Source organism: Cyprinodon tularosa, unplaced genomic scaffold (genome assembly GCF_016077235.1).
Source record: "Cyprinodon tularosa strain WSP-4 unplaced genomic scaffold, ASM1607723v1 ctg165, whole genome shotgun sequence".
In the NCBI taxonomy this organism is placed as follows: domain Eukaryota; kingdom Metazoa; phylum Chordata; class Actinopteri; order Cyprinodontiformes; family Cyprinodontidae; genus Cyprinodon; species Cyprinodon tularosa.
The window spans coordinates 911,657-930,478 of NW_024038483.1; the positions used below are offsets into that span (position 1 = coordinate 911,657).

The 18,822-nt window shown below is 36.4% G+C and overlaps 1 protein-coding gene across 2 annotated transcripts in view; it reads left to right on the forward strand.

The window, feature by feature from the left end:
• The window catches only part of draxina (dorsal inhibitory axon guidance protein a), a 30,333-nt gene extending 12,585 nt beyond the window's left edge, over positions 1-17,748 (forward strand). The window contains exons 2-7 of one of the 2 annotated variants that reach the window (XM_038280876.1): positions 4,794-5,299; positions 6,866-7,092; positions 12,208-12,334; positions 15,900-15,992; positions 16,204-16,293; positions 16,704-17,748. In XM_038280876.1, coding sequence (XP_038136804.1) covers positions 4,816-5,299; positions 6,866-7,092; positions 12,208-12,334; positions 15,900-15,992; positions 16,204-16,293; positions 16,704-16,816 — 1,134 coding nt within the window. In that variant the 5' untranslated portion in view covers positions 4,794-4,815 and the 3' untranslated portion in view covers positions 16,817-17,748. The remainder of the gene's footprint in view (positions 1-4,793; positions 5,300-6,865; positions 7,093-12,207; positions 12,335-15,899; positions 15,993-16,203; positions 16,294-16,703) is intronic. The other variant, XM_038280875.1, reaches the window with a different exon arrangement.
• The last annotated feature ends 1,074 nt before the right edge of the window (positions 17,749-18,822 follow it).

An 18,822-nucleotide genomic window follows, 5' to 3' on the forward strand; every position in this document is an offset into this window, starting at 1 on the left:
AGAATTTATCATAAGCAGTGTTGGGCACGTTACTTTGAAAAAGTAATTAGTTATAGTTACTAGTTACTTCTCCCAAAAAGTAACTGAGTTACTAACTGAGTTACTCCACAATAAAAGTAACTAGTTACTAGTAAAAGTAACTATTGCGTTACTTTTGCGTTTACGTTCGCTCTATTCAGCTGGCTTTCCAAAGCCAGCTGAATAGAGCGAACGACAAAGACAAGAACCTGCAGAGAGTTTTGCATTTATTGCAACTCAACATAAATGACATCAGGGGGGAACGCGATGTGAAGTTTTATAACAGGGCATTCAGATCTGGTGAGTATATGGAATTAATAACTGGGGATGTCTAATTCTGAAATCCTGTGTACTGCAACATCTATCTATCTATCTATCTATCTATCTATCTATCTATCTATCTATCTATCTATCTATCTATCTATCTATCTATCTATCTGTCTATCTGTCTATCTGTCTGTCTGTCTGTCTATCTATCTATCTATCTATCTATCTATCTATCTATCTATCTATCTATCTATCTATCTATCTATCTATCTATCTATCTATCTATACTCTGTGTGTGACATAAAATATGGATCTCCATCCCTGCCACAAAGGCCATCAAATAATGTTTAAAATAAAAAATACAGTAGGTTGAGAAGGCAGAGTATCCATCCATCCGTCCATCCATCCATCCATCCATCCATATTTCTCCCTTTCTCCATATAGGCTATCATTTGATCGTTCACGTTCTCCATAGTTCTCCTGTGGCGCGAGCACAGGGCGACTGTTGCGCGCCTTTAGCGAGCATGCGCGTTTCCTGTCGCGTGTGCGGTGATTCGTGCCGCCTGCGCTGTGCGGAGATGCAGGGGAAACCGTATGTGATGGGGAAACGCAGCTCGACCTAACGCCGGTATTTCCATGTGGAAAACGCTGTTTTGCTGCTGAAGTCATCCTCACTCTCCATCTCTCTGTGTATCTGTACGTTAACACCCACCAGCGGAGACACCCGCCTACCCAACTGACAGACGGAATCTCACTATACATCAGCCTTTCTCATCCTCCCCTCTCTCATGACAAGGCGCGCACCTCTGGATGACCTAAAAATAATCTTTAATATCTCTTAAACAAAAGTAGCACAAACAATATTTTTTTCTGCACAAATCTTCACTAACGTTGCACTAACCATTCAGTCTATTTGCAGAGTTTTTTGACGTGGGTGGGGTGTCAGCTTCACGCAGCTGCGCACGAGTCCTATCATGAAAAAAGGTTCATTGTGCGACCTGAGTAACGCGCAGTAACGGGGTGTCTGCAATGGTAACTGCGTTATAGTTACAGTCAAAGTAATTAGTTAGATTACTCGTTACTAAAACAAGGTAACGGCGTTAGTAACGTCGTTACTTTCAACGCCGTTAGTCCCATCACTGATCATAAGGTGAAAACCATTAAGGACAACAATGAGCCTCCTCTTCAGAAGATTTTAAACAACAACAACAAAGTGTCTTCAGTCTGAGGATTCTCTAAATCTGTTCAAGACTGCCTACAACATCTGAAATAAACCCTAGGAGTTACTAGAACATTTAATTTCATTTTGAGATTACTTAAGTATATTTAAATGGAATTCAACATAAAATATCTAGTAAATTATTTCAGATTTTTTTTTTCACAACAATATTATATAATTTGTCTTCTAGGATTTAACAATCAAAATCTGTTCTAGCTAAATCTTAGCTATGACACAGCTGATAACCTTGCCCTTTGACACCAATGAAAGTAATAAAAAAACTCCCCCTAGTACCAGCCACACGCTGCCAGCTGGTTTAGGTCCCATAGGGTCATTGACACACACCTCCTCTAAATCCCATGAGTGATACTTACACTCACACTGCAAATTTCCCCTGACATCAGCACTATCCTCTTCACCATTTGCACACACACACACACAATGGCTACTCTTCTTTTGTTGTTGTTTTCAGAAAGCCTTAAATGTCCCATGTGTACTGAATGGCGTGCTTCTTTCTCCTTGCTGTGATGAAAGACCAACGACTTCATCTGCCCCCCCCCAACCCAACCTTCGAGGCTCAGAAAGAGCACACACTCACCATCACTAACAGCTCAATACTTCTTACTCATTGATTTTCTGTGCGCCCTGCGCTGCAGTTTGTCTTTTAACACAAGGGACCCGCCTGCTGCAACAGTATAACAGCTGTTTGTACTGTCTAAGGCGATGGATTGTATTGTCAGTTTAAAACGAGGACAAAAACAAACAATTCTGAACCATGTCATCTCACATGAGTTTTACTAAGAGGAAAAAAAAATATCTACGCTTAACCTCTAGTGGTTTGAATAATATCGTTATGACCTATGACTGCACCATAAAAAAACTAGTTTATTTTTTTTTTTTTGAAAGTGCAGCCTTTATTTGTTGCAGGGAGAGAAATTAGATAGAAACACATGCTTTTCTTTTTCAATTTTTGGACCAGAGAGCAATATTAGACTCAACTGGTTGAGTTTTACTTTTTCCTATGCTCAGTTCAAACCATTAGACCCATGCATGCAGAGTTTAAAGCCAATAAAAAAAATACAAAGGCTGTGTGAATTAGGTAAAAAGTACCAGGTAGTATGAGTGATATTAAAGAGTTAAACATGCTTTATTATCCTTAATTTATATCTAAAAGTTTATAAAGGGTCAGATTTAAATTTTTTATATTGGCGATAACTTTTTGCGAATCACTTCAATGTTTAAATATTTCTAGTAATTTATATAGTAATTTAATAATAAAGTAAATAAAGTATAGTAATTTAATAATAAATAAATGTAATAGAGTTATTTAATAATAAAGCTTTGAATTAACATTATTGCTGAATTATTATAAAAATAAAATTTTTCAAACTTTTGCTGAATAATGTCAAATGGATTAAATCTAAATCTTAACTTTCTACAAGAAACTGTCCAATAATGTGTAAACAGAATTTAAACTGAAACTGTTTTTACTATTGTAAGGTAGCAATAAAAAAAGAAAAAAATATTCCATCCCACTGTTTTGTTCCCTACATATTTTAATCACATCAGATTGTAATGACGCACCAGTAATGCAGCTATACTGCACCTCATATTTCAGTTCAGTCACATCTCACAGATATGTTGACTATTCATAATGAAAGGTGCAGACGGAGGGCTCCCAGGACGACTAAATAGACGGTGATGAAAGATGAGCGAAGTGCAGTGTCTTGTATTGAGTTATGTATAAAGATACACCAGTGAAAATGTGTACACACAAGTATTTTTTTAAAATAGACAATATTCTGAGTGAATTGATGAGTATATCATATAAACTTTATTGATTTAAGATTCTGGTTTTGCTTTGAAAAATGTATAAAAGGATACGATTCCTCAGGTTTACGTGGTATACCTACAGAGGTAAGTGTGCAGGACTCATTTGATCATTTAATACCAAAGGAGGCCCATTACATTGTGCATTTTGTTGTGACATTCCAGTTAATTCAAAAAAGGAAAATGAACACGCAAATTTTCAGTGAGATGTATTTTTTTAATAAATTGATATAACACAACCTGGGAAAATAAATCAGATATAAAGGAGACACAGCTATCACTGCTACTTTTCTTGTTAAAATAACAATATTAATGAATATATTAAAACAATAAATGATTTTCATTGAATTTTAACATGGCTGACAGGTAAACAAAAAGCTTAGGGTTAAGACACAGGTGGTTCTTCTCACACCCAGGCTATACGTAATACAGCCAATGAGCTGTCGGTCTGGGTTGCTGCTTCTAGCTACTTTTAGACACAGCAGGCAAACATGTGGCAAGCTGGGCAATTGGAAAGAAGGAGAAGACAATGAGAAAAAGAAAGCAGAGAAAGTGTGGACTGCTGGAAGAAACAGAAATTTGAAGTGGTGTGCTCAAAGATTACCCTGCACATTTTGAGTATGTTTGGCTCAACCTACTGCTGTGAAGCAGGAATCTCCACCATGAGCATAATCAAAAATAAATATGGATCCAGGCTCAGAATAAGCACCTTGATATGTGCTTGAGAATGGCTCTGTCATCAATCAAACTCAGGTTTAAAGCCTTGCAGGGCAGCATAAAGCCCACTGCTCTCATTAAGCCAGAAAAAAGAAAAAAACAAAAAAATAAACAGTCAGTTCAGGTGTTTTATAAAATATGTGAATCAGGAAATTGTCTATATTACGAAACAATTGATGTTCACTACTTTAAAAAACAATTTTTATTTAAAGATTTGCAAACGTATAACATGGATGCCTAAAAACCTGCTTTTTTATTCAGTGTTGAATTCTGCTTAAAGTAACAGATTATAATTAAAAGTGTCCCAGAACTTTTACTGATTGATGATTTTCTTTATACTGACCCCAGTGAATTTTAATTAGTTACCCCTACACTATAACATTAATAATTACTCTAACTGACAAACAAGAAACTAAACATCATGTTAACAATGCAAACCAATTTCCTGGCAGCAGAAAATGCAAAGCAGATGTTCCATTTAATGAGAAAACATTACAAAATAACTAATTTCAAGCAATAAACATTGACCAGCAAATGTGGAAGCATTAATGGTCTTAAAATAAAAAAAATACATTGGTGGAAAAATGCTTAAGTATTGATTTTTTGTTTCTGATAAACATAACCAATGTCAGTGTAGATGTGAAAACACCTTTAGAATTTTTATTTGTAGTGTGTTTTTCAGGATTAAATGTTCTTCCTGTGAAATTATCAGTGCTTAGATTTTTTATTTACATCTCTGCAGGTGGTGTCGTGTTGAACAGAAAATGGCAATCTACTGGAGTCTGCTGCTGGTGTCTCTGTTTGCCATCCAGGCTCTGTCACAAGGTACTGATACTGCTGCTAACCATGGCAGGAGGAGAAAGGCACAAACCTCAGCAGGAAGCAGTAATGCTTTACGCTATCCTGTTCAGGTTTTGCAGAGCCAAAGCTTTAGCAGGGATCGCAGGGGGCACGGTAGCCTGAGGACCCGTTCTGCTAAAAGTGGAGCTGGACTCCTCTCTCACAGGGCCCTACATCCTCTGCCCAGGCCCAGTGATGAGGAGGCAGGCCTGGAGGGTCTGAACCCAGTGAGAGTTGAAATGGGCCCAAGCAGGGAGAGAGCTCGACTGGGTTTAAAGAGTTCATCCCAGAATCAGGAGAACCAGCTTGTAGGAACACGCAAGGGAAGAGGATATGGAAATGGGAACAGACAGCCTTTTGAAAACAAGAGGCAAGGGAGTCGACGGGAGAAAGTCCGCCTCAAAAAAGGTGAGATTTGCACATGTTTAAGTCAATTCTTTAAACTGAACCATAAAAGCAATGGTTTCAAGTGTTGGAACAACAACTGAAGCTAAAGAGTGTATTCACACCTGTCACATTTGGTCAGTTTCAAACAGATCTGAGCTTGTTTCCCCCTTGTTGTTGACATTTTGTGCAGGTGTGAAAAATTACCTGGTCCAGAGTTTGTTTGGAGCAGACTGACACCACCATAAAAAGTGGGTCACTCCCAAATGAACTCTGGGGCCGTTGCTTCAGGTGTGAATACATACCAAATGGAGAAAGCATGAGTCCCTTTGGACTTAACAAGCCACCGTAGTAATAAATCTAGTTGAAATTATACCTATTCCACTGTTGCTTAGCAGCACTGCTGCCAACAAGCGGTGGTTCTTTCTCGGCTTGAAGGCTGCATTCTCCAACACTGTCAAAAAATAATAAATATAAAAGTCTGCACTGAATAAATTTCCTTTATGCTATAATAACAGCATAAACATGCAAAACAGATGCACTGTTTGCAGAATTCCTGTAGTAGTGGTATAACTCAGTCTGACTCAAACAGTTGAGCTGTGTGGAGCTTTGCTTCAAATGTTCATTAAAAACATATATACATCTGTGGTTAATAATAAAATGTGTGTATTACAGGTTTGTGAAATTCAAACCAACTAAAAAGGAAAAATAAAGACATTTCATTTTTATATTAAATTGGGTTTGCTTTAAATATAATTTCTTTATTGTCAACATCCAAGTTTTCTTAAATTTCCTTTCTTTATTGTGCTTGATCAACTGAAAATATGATCTCTTTGATAACAGTAACACATACCGGTATGTTGAATTATTGAGGTGTTTTTGTTGGAAAACACAATGTAGTACAACATTTTTACTGTATACATATGGAAATTTGGGGATCACAAAGAATCCACAGTTGTGCAGCTGATTTATTTTACACTCATGTTGTCATGTAGGGAATGCTGGACACTAAACATCAGCACTTTAGAGGCGCCCTTCAAATTGAGTTGCAAAAGTAAGAAACAGTAAAGGTGATTCATAATGAAAAAGAGAAAAAAATAAAAATGAAACAGACCCCAAAAACAACAGGTATCAACCTGGACCAAATGTTTCTTAAAATGAATCTTAGAAAATAGAACATGAACCAAAAAAATCTTGTAGGTCTTAAATCAGGCACGTCACAATCATGTGGGATTTGTAATATTATTTTTCTGGCAAATGACATTTGGGTATGAAATTCATTAGTGCAGAAGCTTTTAAAAAGCGTTACTTTCACAAAATCTTAGACCAAAGTAAATATTAAAAGATTTACTTTAACTTAAGTCTGCTGGTACACAAATTTGGGATGCTTAGCTATTTACAACGTACTGGAGAAAAAACGTCTCAGAGAAAAATATCTATATTAAAAAAGACGCACACACACACATACAGGCACATAATCCAAAACTAGAATGGGTATTGTCAGACAAAAACAACAGTATAGCAATCAGAAAATTAAGTTGATCGTGTTAAAATACAAAACAAAGAATTGTTTTTCTTCCATCTTCTCAGGGTTTCCCTCAGGGCCTGAGAGTAGCTCTGCATTCAAGGATGGAGACCAATATGAGGAACCTCCCCCTGCCTCAGCCTCACCATCAGCCTCCCTCTGGCTTGACGTGACCCCGCCCAGTGAACCCTCCTCCCCCCTTGTCAGCCTGTTTGACTCTGACTCTTTCATGGTTGCCAAGGTGACGAATGAGCATCCCCCAACGCTTCCCCCAGCCTCCACCAAACCCCAGGTAACCTCAACAAAACTGGAGTCCTTATTAAAGGCTGCGTCTGCTTTACCTCAGTGTGACTCCAGTATGCCAAGGAAATAAAGTGAAAATGGGGCCCCATTGCTGCAGTTATGCCGCTCCAAACCTCTTAGCTCATTTTAGAAAAGAGATTGTGAAGCTGAGTGCTGCTGGTGAAAAATGTCCTCCCGCAGTCCCACCTCTCTGGCTCTTGGTTTTAGTGTGTTTGAGAGCTATGACCAAATTTATTGTAATAAAACTATGCTGCAGGGTCTCTGAGTTCAAGAGCATGTCACTGTAACGACCTCTCTGCTCCTTTAGAAAACATTCCCATTTTATTTTTACCTCCAGTTTTATGGCTTGTGATCAGGGAAACCGCGGGGGTGCAGAAACCAAAGCTGACCACCTCTCATATCCACCCAGATTTAGATATCCATGTCTTCAAGAAGATCATTCATTTTCTGTAGATTTGGCCAGTGTGTAAAATAAAATATGAATAAAACAACATCAATCATGTAGTTCAACTCACTGAACTAGTGGCAGACAACATAACACATATCCATCCATCCTTTTTCCATCACACTTATCCCAAGTGGGGTTGTGAGGAGGGCTAGTGCCTATCTCCAGCTTTCTATGGGCGATAGGTGGGGTTCACCCTGGACAGGTCTCCAGTCCCTCGCAGAAAATAAAACATATCTACTCTTTAAAGCCATTTCTCTTCAGATGTCTCTAGGAATCCACTGATTTCATTTTTTTTCTAACTTATTAAGGTTCCCTTCAACATTGATTATAATCCATAAACCTCACAGCCCCAAATCTATGCATATTTTATAAAGACAAAACAGTATAGATGTGAAATAGAAGGGAAAATCAAAATTAATGAAATAAAAAACAACAACAACAGAAACAAAATCCAAGAACAAAATAAAGGAAACCAAAAACCAGGGGAAAATACACACAAGGACCCAAGTAACGACAACAAACCAGCAAACAGTGTATGCTCATGGGTGGGCCATAAGTTGCAGGTAAGTTATTTGATCTTGGACATACGTAAAGTGTAAGTTACTCATAAATCGTGGCGTCTAGCTTATCCAAAACCTATGAGTAACTTGTGTATAATTTAGGTGTAACTCATCAAGAACTTATCCCAAATGCATATCAATGTATTTAACATGTTCCAGACGACCACTGAACATGTTTCTAACTTACAGCTACCATATAACGGCATGTTGGCAGCATTTTGGTATAAAAAAGGGATTCACAGGAGGAAACTGTCACTTCTCCTCCAGACTTTATCCCCATCATTGGGTGAGTGTGATGGATCCTCCCTGCGTTCACGCTCATGACCAACAAACTTCCTAGCAGACATGATACTGAATTTGCTATGACTGCAAAATTGCTTTTTCTTTTTATTAATCTATTCTATTTTTTTAGTGGGTGGTAAACAGCAGCTAGGTTAATACCACTATCAAGTAAATCTTTTTATGCAGGCTGGGCGCCTTTGGGCGCATTGCTGCCCCCTAAGTATGCTGCAGTGATAAAATATGAAGAATTTAAAAAATACATATAGATACATATACATATAAAATACATATAGAAAGTTCCACATATGCAAGCATTTTAGAAGATTCTGGGACGTCAGGCATACGGTGGTAAATCATCAAGATGTGACAGGGGCTTAAGGACAAAGGAGACTGTTACAACTGGAAACAGAAAGTAACTCAAAAAATGCAACCCATCTTAAACATAACACAAAATGGAAAAGAAATCAATGATCAACAAAACAGAATTACAAATAACTGAAAACTTAAAGAGAAGATCAAAGGGGGAGAACCATTACAATATCCAACAGCAGCCCACAGTCATCCAGACATTTCTTCATCATAGCCATCGCTATGTGCTACACTACAAAAAATACAAACAACAACATCAAATTAATTTCTTTCAAATTTACATTTAGGAACTTTTAAGTGTCTCATCATTATCTAAAATATCAAGAAAGCTATTTGAAACGAAATTGAAGAAATCTGTCTTTCACGTTTTTTTTATTTAAAGATAACCCAAATAAAATGATTGCTTCTATGATTTCTTTAACAAGATAAAAACTCTTCCCAAACCAACCTGACCCTGTGTACATCTATAATAACCCAACATCTGACAACATGATATGTCAGGTTCAATGCCAAACAGGTGTTGTATAACTTTTAATACATAAACTTAAAAGTCAGTTAAAACACTTACGGTAATAAGATTAAGTATTTGAACCATGTAAATGTAGCCCTTTTACTAACCAGTTAACTGAGTGGGCTCTGGGTTTTATTAAGCTTGTTTACTTTAAAATTTATATCCTGCATCTACACACTATTAGGATTTAGCAATGCACAATGAACAAAAAGGAATCACAGACTAAATCATAACTGTACACAAGGTATAACATGTTAACATGAGCCGTCCCTTTATTTTGAAAAGTAAATAAACACAAATAGGGGTGAATAAAATTACTACCTTTAATCTCTTAAAACAAAAGAACACAAGTAGCAGGCAAGTAAACAACCAGAGTGGGTCAATCTGAATCAACAGTTCAATACTACTTAAAAAAAAAACGTTTAGATTAACCCTAAAGCTGGCAAACCTCAACTTAATCTTACATTGCAGGCCTTTTTTCCGATGCTTGTGATCCTGGAGACCAAACTCAGTGGTTGTTTCACTCAGAGTGTAAAGAAAAAAACAAAAGGGAGTACCTTGTACAAGATCAGTATAAAATCCTACTGAAACGCTCTGCGCCGCTCAGTCCTCGTCTCCAACAGGGAACAAAAAAAGCAGGCTGTCATGGCGCCAACTCCAATTTGCAACCATGTGTGTTATCCTAACCTGGTCACAAACTATATCCCATTAGCGAGCTGCTAATGGTAATCTAGCGGTTAGAACACAAGCTTAACTTAACCACATTTACCTACTGTGGGTTATCGTAAGGGATAGTGGATAGGGGAGATTTAAATAGGCAAGGAAAATGACAACCAAACACAGGTGAACAACATTAGGGAGAGCCAAGGCAGATTAAAGAGGAATCCCTGGAAGTGAAGAAGTCTGAAATGAGACCAGAAGTTAGTGCACCAAAACAAAAACAAAAAACTGCACCAGATACAAAATGGCAAAGGGAAAAAAAAGAAACATTATTCAGCAGAGCTGCATGTCACAAAAAAACATAAGTTACAGTAGAGGAAGGACATACATGCAATAAGTTATTAGAAGGGATAATAGATTTTCTAAATGTTGAGGTAATGATAAAGAATTTTATTAATATAAACTTTATCAAAACATTTCTTTAACATATTCACCAGAGCTCCTAATAGAAGCATTTAATGCCTGCTCAAAGCTGGAAAATTAAAAAATAATATGCCTTATATCTTGTTTCTTAGAACACTCAAAGCAAAATTGGAAATAAAGATTTGCAGAACAGAGATAACCTGCAAAATTATGATTTCTTAGCCATGTTTAAAACAGCAGCCAAAGTCAATGGAACTAGCAAGATATATTCTTGGTTTGAAGGGCGTAAATGCAAGGAACCTATAATAACAAACAATAACAGCCTAACACATTTTGAATCCAAACAGTCATTTGTGGTATTGCAATTTCTTATACTGGGTAGTTTTATTTGAGGTAATGTACTCTGGTTTATTCAATAAAGATTTTTTTTAAGGTTTGTCTTATTGAACAGCAATAAATTCAAACCAATATTTCCCTCATTTATTTTTTAGGATTCACACCTCAACTATAGAGTTCTAAGAAAAAGCAAAATTAAAGAAAAAAAGATAATACTGTAGAAGTCATAAGAAAAAAGAGAAAAAAAACAACTGCTTTACAGACTAAATAAGTTACAACCAGTGAGCCAAAAACCGTCCATTGTTTTGTGATACAGTTTCAGAAAAATCCTGGAAACAGCAAAAGAAATGGGTTTTTATTACATTTATCAAAACATAGAGAAACACCCACAGTATCAATTGATCATGGTATCTATAATGTAGTTATATAGTCTTTGATACATTTTAGTTCTTGAATTCTTGGAAATAAATTATTTTAAGTACCAGAAGTCTAGTTGAAAAAATGTGTAAAGTATTTTTAAGGAAACAATATAAATCTTTATATTTCCAGCTCAAGCAGATATAAACTGTCATGATTTCAAAGGGAGGAAAAAACTGCAGAGGAGGACATTAAAAACACAAGATTGCTTTACAAAAGGGACAGAACTAATTATACATGAAAGCAGTGAATGAAAAAAATCACAATAAACCTTTGAGCAGTGGATGATAATGGTCCAACAGTAAATAAACAGAAGCATGAGTGCAAAGCTAAGGGAGATAAAAAACTAAAAATGGATGTAAGTTTTAAATTTAACTGAGGATCATGTATAACTTCACAGATGGTTTGTTAACAAAACTGAGAGATCGGAGGAAAAAAGATTCAACATCAAGTACTTTTCAGGAAGATAATTCACTTATTTAAAGCCCATCACACTTGATAAAACATCCTCTTCCTCTAATAACCTGCAGCCAGCATCAGTCTCCAGCTGTGTATATTAAAAACATATGAAGTATGCAGTTGTGGTTAATGATCTGCACCATCTCTGAAAGGTGTATTTATAAATAGCACAGACCCTGTGTGAAATGTATTTGTATGCTGGTCTTTGGGCAAACATTCTGCTACTAATCAATAACTTTCTAAAGCTTAGCTGCTATCTCTGCTGTCCCTTTGAGGGTAGTTTATGAATCACTGAAGCATTAGTGCTGCTAGTCACAACACAATGGCTTTAATAAGAACACTGGTGTGCATTTAATGCTGCTGGGTAAACAGTGAAGAAACTATCTTCAGTGTTTTATCTATACCCACTCAACATACCTGCCTGCCATTGTAATTACTATTTGTTATTCACTTTCTAAATGTAAGGTATAGCATTCTGTAGCTGACCAAAGATTAAACATGTTCATTTATATGTTGTCGTAGCCATTGGAAGTTATGCTTAAGGATAATGTTTCCTCTAAAGTGATATACTAAATGTATACTGTAACATTGAGGTACATTATTAGTTAATATACAGTCACATTGCAGTTTTTATTTTAGTTTGATTTTCAGAAGCCTGCACATGGACAAGGAGAGGTGATGCCAACGTTAGACATGGCGCTCTTTGACTGGACAGATTATGAAGACATGAAGCCTGTGAATGCATGGCCAACTTCAAGAAAGAAAGGTTTGTAATATGGCAGTAACACATTTATATTTAGGCATTAAATTTTGTCTGATTAAAATGTCACACTAAAAGATGCTCCATTCAATGAAAGTGAAACCCCAAAAGTTCACATAAATAACTTGAATCTTAGAAAAGTAATGATAGATAAAACTTATATGAAAAAGAAGAAATGGAAGTCAGACATTGCTCTTTATTTCATTCTAGCATCTTGTGATAATCTAGAGATTTCATTGCACCCTGCAGATTCAGAACACCCTGTACCAGAATAAAAAAAGCAGCTCCAGAACATTACGGAGCCTCCTCCATGTTTCACATTGGGAGCAGTGTTTTTTTCTTTTTGTTGATATGCTTTATTTTCCAATTTTTGAACATAGAGCTGATATGCCTCTGCAAAGAGTTTAGTTTTTGTCTCATCTGTCCATATGACATTCTGTGATGACTCAGAATAGAGTGACCCAGCAATCAGACAGTGGGGTAACTTTAAAAGCGTTAATTTAAGCAAGAAAGAGCTGTGGATCTGCAGTAGCAACGGCTAGTGCGTTTAAGTTAGGAACCTCTACAGGAGAGAAACACAGATTATTGACCATGATAATCTGACGGAAGATGATTATGAATGCGCGAGTAAATAACCTGGTTTTACAGTTCAGTCCGTGCCCAGAGAATGAGGACAATTCCAGCCGGTCGGTTGACAAGACACAGCGAACACTGCCAGAGAGTTCCAGACACAGAAGCCTTGAAGGCTGCAGAACTGGTAGGAGATGAGATGCAAGCAGATGACAGGAAAACAGGATAATCCAGAGGGTGAAGTGAAGAGGCAGATCCAGGTTTAGTGCACAGCAGAATCCATCAGAATCAGAAGAAAGGTCAGGCAAACAGATCAGACAGGGGCAGGAAGGCTCAAAGGTGCGAACACAGAAACGTGTAGGAGTCAGGCAATCAGAACACTATTAGAAACGCTAGAAAACTCTCACATTAGAGGCTGAAGAATAATCTGGTACTGTTGGCCAGGTGAGCAGTAATGAGAAACCGGGCAGAGTTAGAGAGGTGAATGAAATTAGCAATTAAGACAGCGATCAGCGCCAAGATCATGACAAATTCTACCACAAGCTTTGTTGCTTGTCGACATGTAGTTTGATAGGTTCCAGTCTGGCTTTTTTTAGGATCTTTTTTGACTGGTTCCCTCCCTGGTCATCTCCTATTAAGTCCCTTTTGGCTCAAACAGTGATAGATGGTGTGATCTGACAACGATGCTCCTTAAGCTTGAAGTTCACCTTTAATCTCTTCAAGCCAGGCTTAGATTGTGCGTTTCTTTGCCCTTTTCGGGGCGACTTTCCAGTCTTGCGAGAATTTTCCGATCAGGCCAACTTTCGGGCTGATCGTGCGTCGTGTATTGTACAGGGGGTAACGAGGGACGATCAGCCTCTGACGACCACCTCCTGATCAGTAATCGTAAGGTCGGGAGACCGTCGTAGGCAAATCAGTCAGTGTACAAACAAGGATTCTTCTTTTTCTTCTTCTTCTTAGATGTAAACACAGAGGCAAATTGAGTTCTTTCTGTAAAATTGACTTACCGCAGTAGCCACGTCTACAGTCCCATGGATCATACATGTGAAACTGTAATCGCAGGAACATCTAGCGTCTTGGAGATAGTCTTATATCCTTTATCATTTTCTTCTATAATTTGCTTGCTAATCTTAATTCCTCTGGTCCGTGTTGTGTGTGTGGTACACACCATGTCACCAAACAGCACAGTGACTAACTCTAGCCCTATATATAGACCTGCTGACAGATTACAGATCATAGACAACTGTGATGCTAATTAGTGAATGCACCATCATTAATCATGTCTCTTTGGTCACATATGGGATGCCATCATTTTTATCCAAGTCTGTTTCATAGGTTTATGTTTTTTAAATATTTTGCTGAATAATTGTTGAAAAGCAATTTTTTAATTTTCATTTGTTTATTTTCATATATTTTTTTATTTTTTATTTGTTTTTACATTTACATTTGTAAGTTATTTTTGTGACCATTGTAGGTTTGTCTTTCATTAAACAAAGTTTACCAGCAACTTTGTCAACCTGTGTATTGCCACATACACACAATATTCTGCAGGACAGTTTCAGTAGGATAACTGATAACTGAATGATACATTCAGATTACTGTGTGTCTGAAGGAAAACTTACAGTGGACATGTCTCTATCAGCATTTTTTATGTGCAATTTGAGATATCGCATTAGAGGAACTTCCCAAATTTTACAAAAATAATGTTCACTCTCTCTCGGGTGGTTTTTGACTTTTTCAAAAAAGAGTATATGCGCTAAAGAGATGCAAACACATTTACCAAACATGACTGAACGGCCTTCCTTTAGCAAGCTCTCAGATCACACTTCTCTCTCAACGTCTCCAGATGGCATGTACCATCACTAATACTAGCTGACATAATAAATGAAGACCAACTTGCCCAATTGCAACACAGTCATTAAAACCTCGGTCCATTATTAATCTGTGGTCCACATTAGTTTACTAGTTCTACTTTTTGTTTATTACAGCCAAGAGTAAAATAAACATATGATGACTTTACCCTCGGCCTCGCTTGATGAATTTTCTCCAATGCATGAAAACGTCTAATTTACAGTTTCTTTTTTTGACATCTTTTAAGTTCGCTCAAAATATGCCTGCCAACTCTGCTAGAGCTATCTCCAATGACAAGCATCACTATGGTTGAGAACATTGCACAGCATGGGGTTGGCCCTTCCCCAAAACCAAGATCGAATGATTTCACAGCATCGGTGTATAAAGAGCTAGAATTTCGAATTGGTGCTTAAAGGTCAGCCAAATCCATTTGCACAGGTACAGACAAAACCTTTCAATAAACCAAACATTACCCGCCACATATCTGACTCAATAACCATTTAAAACAACAAGTTTCACTAATTTCAGATGAAACTATTCACGCACTTGTGTTATATTAAACCGCATTTACAATATTCAACACTGTTCGGCACCATTTAGCTTTTTCCTCTGATCAGGGAGCCACCAGCTTTCTTGGATTCACAATGAATCATGGGATATCCAAGGATACACTGGTTGCGCATGTGCAAGTGAGCTGATGGTATGGATTGTGCTAGAGGTACGGCTCGAGTTGTGATACTCATAGCGAGGAGTCTTCCAATCCGAATATGCCTCGGCGCCACGCTATGACATAATTGGCTGATGAATCTGGCCTTCAGAGGACGTAAAAAAAAAAATAGAAAAGGAAGAACACACCCCTAAAAATACAGACCCCTTTAACACTATACAATTGATGTAATTTGTATTTTGTAGTTACAGCAAGGAAATTTTGATATGTAATTTTCAAATGAAATGCAATTTAAATTTATTTTGCTAAATTTTAAAGTTCTACTTATTTACACTCATATTTTCTCCCCCATTAGGTTTGACAGACCCTAAGTTTGACCCAACAAAACTTTTACATTGAAAGTATCTAAAATTATAAAAGTTTTAGTGAATATAAAGACAGTTTGAGTTAAAATCAAATGTTGAAATATTTTTCCTGCTGCAGACAAGAGGCGGAGCAAAAACCTGAGCAGTGGAAATTTGACTGGAGACGCCGATGCAGTTGAGCCATGTGACCACCATCTGGACTGTCTGCCAGGTCAGTATAGACATTAGTAACTGCATGGTCAGAATGAATGGAATTTTTGAATTCACACATAATTTAGTTCAACCATATTCATCAATTTTAGCTGAATAAAAGTCTTTTAGATCAGACTTGTAATTACACTCAACTTGCCTTCAGCGATCCAGGCAGTTTTATTGTCAGGAAGATTAATTACATGTAATCATTTGTGTTTCTTGATCGTAAGGTTCTTGCTGTGATCTAAGACTACATGAGTGCAAACCTCACAATCGAGGCCTAAACAACAAATGCTATGATGACTGCATGTGTGAGGAAGGTAAGTAGACCCAAATACCAAGAAATGCATGATTTTGTCTATTTGAATCAGTGCTTTTTATTTAATCTTGAATAGTTTCTGCCCAGTTAGTCTAGAAGTACATAACATTTGAAAGTGTGAAGAACGGGGGGCTGCATATTTTGGTTAATTATAGTGTGAAATAAATTAAAAAGTACTAAATAAAAGGATCTTACACTTATTTCGTTTTTTGTAAAAGTTTTAAGGTCATTTAAAAAAAGCATAAACTTGTTTTTCTTTTCTAATAGCTTCTACTTAGACATGCCAGCATGTTTCCAAATTGCTGAAAAATTGTAGTCACAAAGGAGAATAAAGAACAAATTACTGTTAATGCAGTCGAACACTGCCTGATTTATGTTTGAGCTATTATGCTTTATGAATTTATCTCATAGGATTTCGTTGCTATGCTAAATTTCATCGTAAGCGACGTGTGACCAGGAGGAGGGGCCGCTGTGTTGTGCCTGAGTCAGTCAGCAGCGACCAAGGAGGCTTCATCACCATATGACGATGGAAGAGGGTGAAGATGGGGGATGGGCATGAAGAATGAATATGTGACTACTATGACAAATAGAACAGGGCAGTCATGACACTTCTAAAGAAATAAGTGCTTAAAGGTGATCTGTTTCCGAATTTAGTTTGTTTAATCGAATCAGCCTGAAAATGTTAGCCGATTGGACACAGACATCTGGTAATTTATGCAAAGGTAGCAGGAAAAAGGAAAAATCATTTGTTAATGTTTCATAAAGGGATGATCTGTGCACCTCGTCCCAGCTGGTCAGCATCTTTAAGCACTGTTGTACTAAAAAAAGTGATTAAATAATGTGTTACTTTTTACAACACCCTTTACAAAATGTACCCAGTGCACTGGTTCTTTGAAAATGAGTTGCAGTTTTTATGTTGTTTGTTTTAAAAGGTGCACTCCGATCTGACTTGCTCCCAAGTTAAATTAGTCATTGTCATATGGTGGTTTTTTTTGCATTTGGTGTTGTCTCTGTTGTGCAAAATTCAAGTTTGTTGTTTGATTTAAATTCCTTCACAATCATTTTTTTTATCTGATAGTTTTTATGTGACTTACCTCTTTGAATACCTTCATTTAATTTCTTATGATTTTCACAGAAATAATTCAAGTAAAACTGGAATGTTTTTAAAGCTTAAACTCTTGGCATCATGTTGAGCAAAACATGAAGTTGTTTGAGGTTTACAAAAATAAGTAAAAATTATATTTCATTTTATTTGATATATTAATATAAGGCAGATCTGAATGGCCAGGATGACTTTAAAACAATGACATAGCTCAAAAGTTCCTAACGGTAGTATAGAAATCAATGATTCCTATTTACTTTATAACCTCATATCATTTGTATTTATTGTATGTTTTGATATATTTGTTTATAATTTGTGTTATTCTCTTTTCATTATTAAACATTTACTAAGAAACTCGATGTCCTGTATCTTTACCTATACTATAACATTGATAGACCAAAACATTATTTCTTTAGCCACATATGCATATTAAATATGTTACAACCTGAATTTGTACGCAAAAATGTATCAGATACAAGTAAAAAGAATCATCTCACAAATAATTTGGGTTTAAAGTTTTTACCTCATTTCAACTTTGTAATTTTGGACATAGTATTTTCTGGCACAGTTTAGACAAAAACACATTAATGTTAAACATCTATATGAATATGTTTATAGCACAGTGCCTTTCGAAAGTTATACCTCTATAACTGTCAGAAAGGTCAACAGCATTTCTTTTAGCAACATAATGAGACAAAGTGCATAACTGAGAGGACAAAATATTTTACATATCTGTTAAATTTTTTATGATTAAAATACAATATAAATACAACAAATTCATGAAAGTGAATAAGTATAATTAATAAAGATTGATGTCTTATTTTACAATTTTAAATACTGCTTATCTTTTTTTTTTTTGCTGTATTTTTATTTCACTTAATGGTTTGGGCATGCTTTTCTTCAGTACAGAAGATGGTTTAAAATTAATGGGAAGATGAATAGAACCAAATACGGGACCATTCTCGAAGAAAACCTGTTTGAGTTTTCAAAACACTGGAGACTTGGACGGAGATTTATCTTCCAACAAGACAAAGATCCAAGACATAAAGCAAAATCTACAATGAAATGTTTTCATAGATAAACATACCCAGGCCTTAGAATGGCCAAGTCCAGACCTGAATACAATCAAGAATCTGAGTGTTGTGACCATTTATGCTAAATTTGTTACTTCTACCAATTTAGTTTTTGTCTTTTGGTATATAAAATATATTTAAGTTAATTTATAACCAAAATTTGTTAATTATTTTTTATATTTGAAAGTGTTTGGAGTAAGTTGTTAATTGTTAGACCCTCCCATTAATTTGAGTAATCAAGAGCACACCAGGTGTTGGGGGATGGTGTGGTAAATGTCTGGTGTGGACGGGAGATTTTAAAAAATTATTTTTTTGACCACTTTTTTGGGAGCTTAAATTAAATTTCGTTCCTACG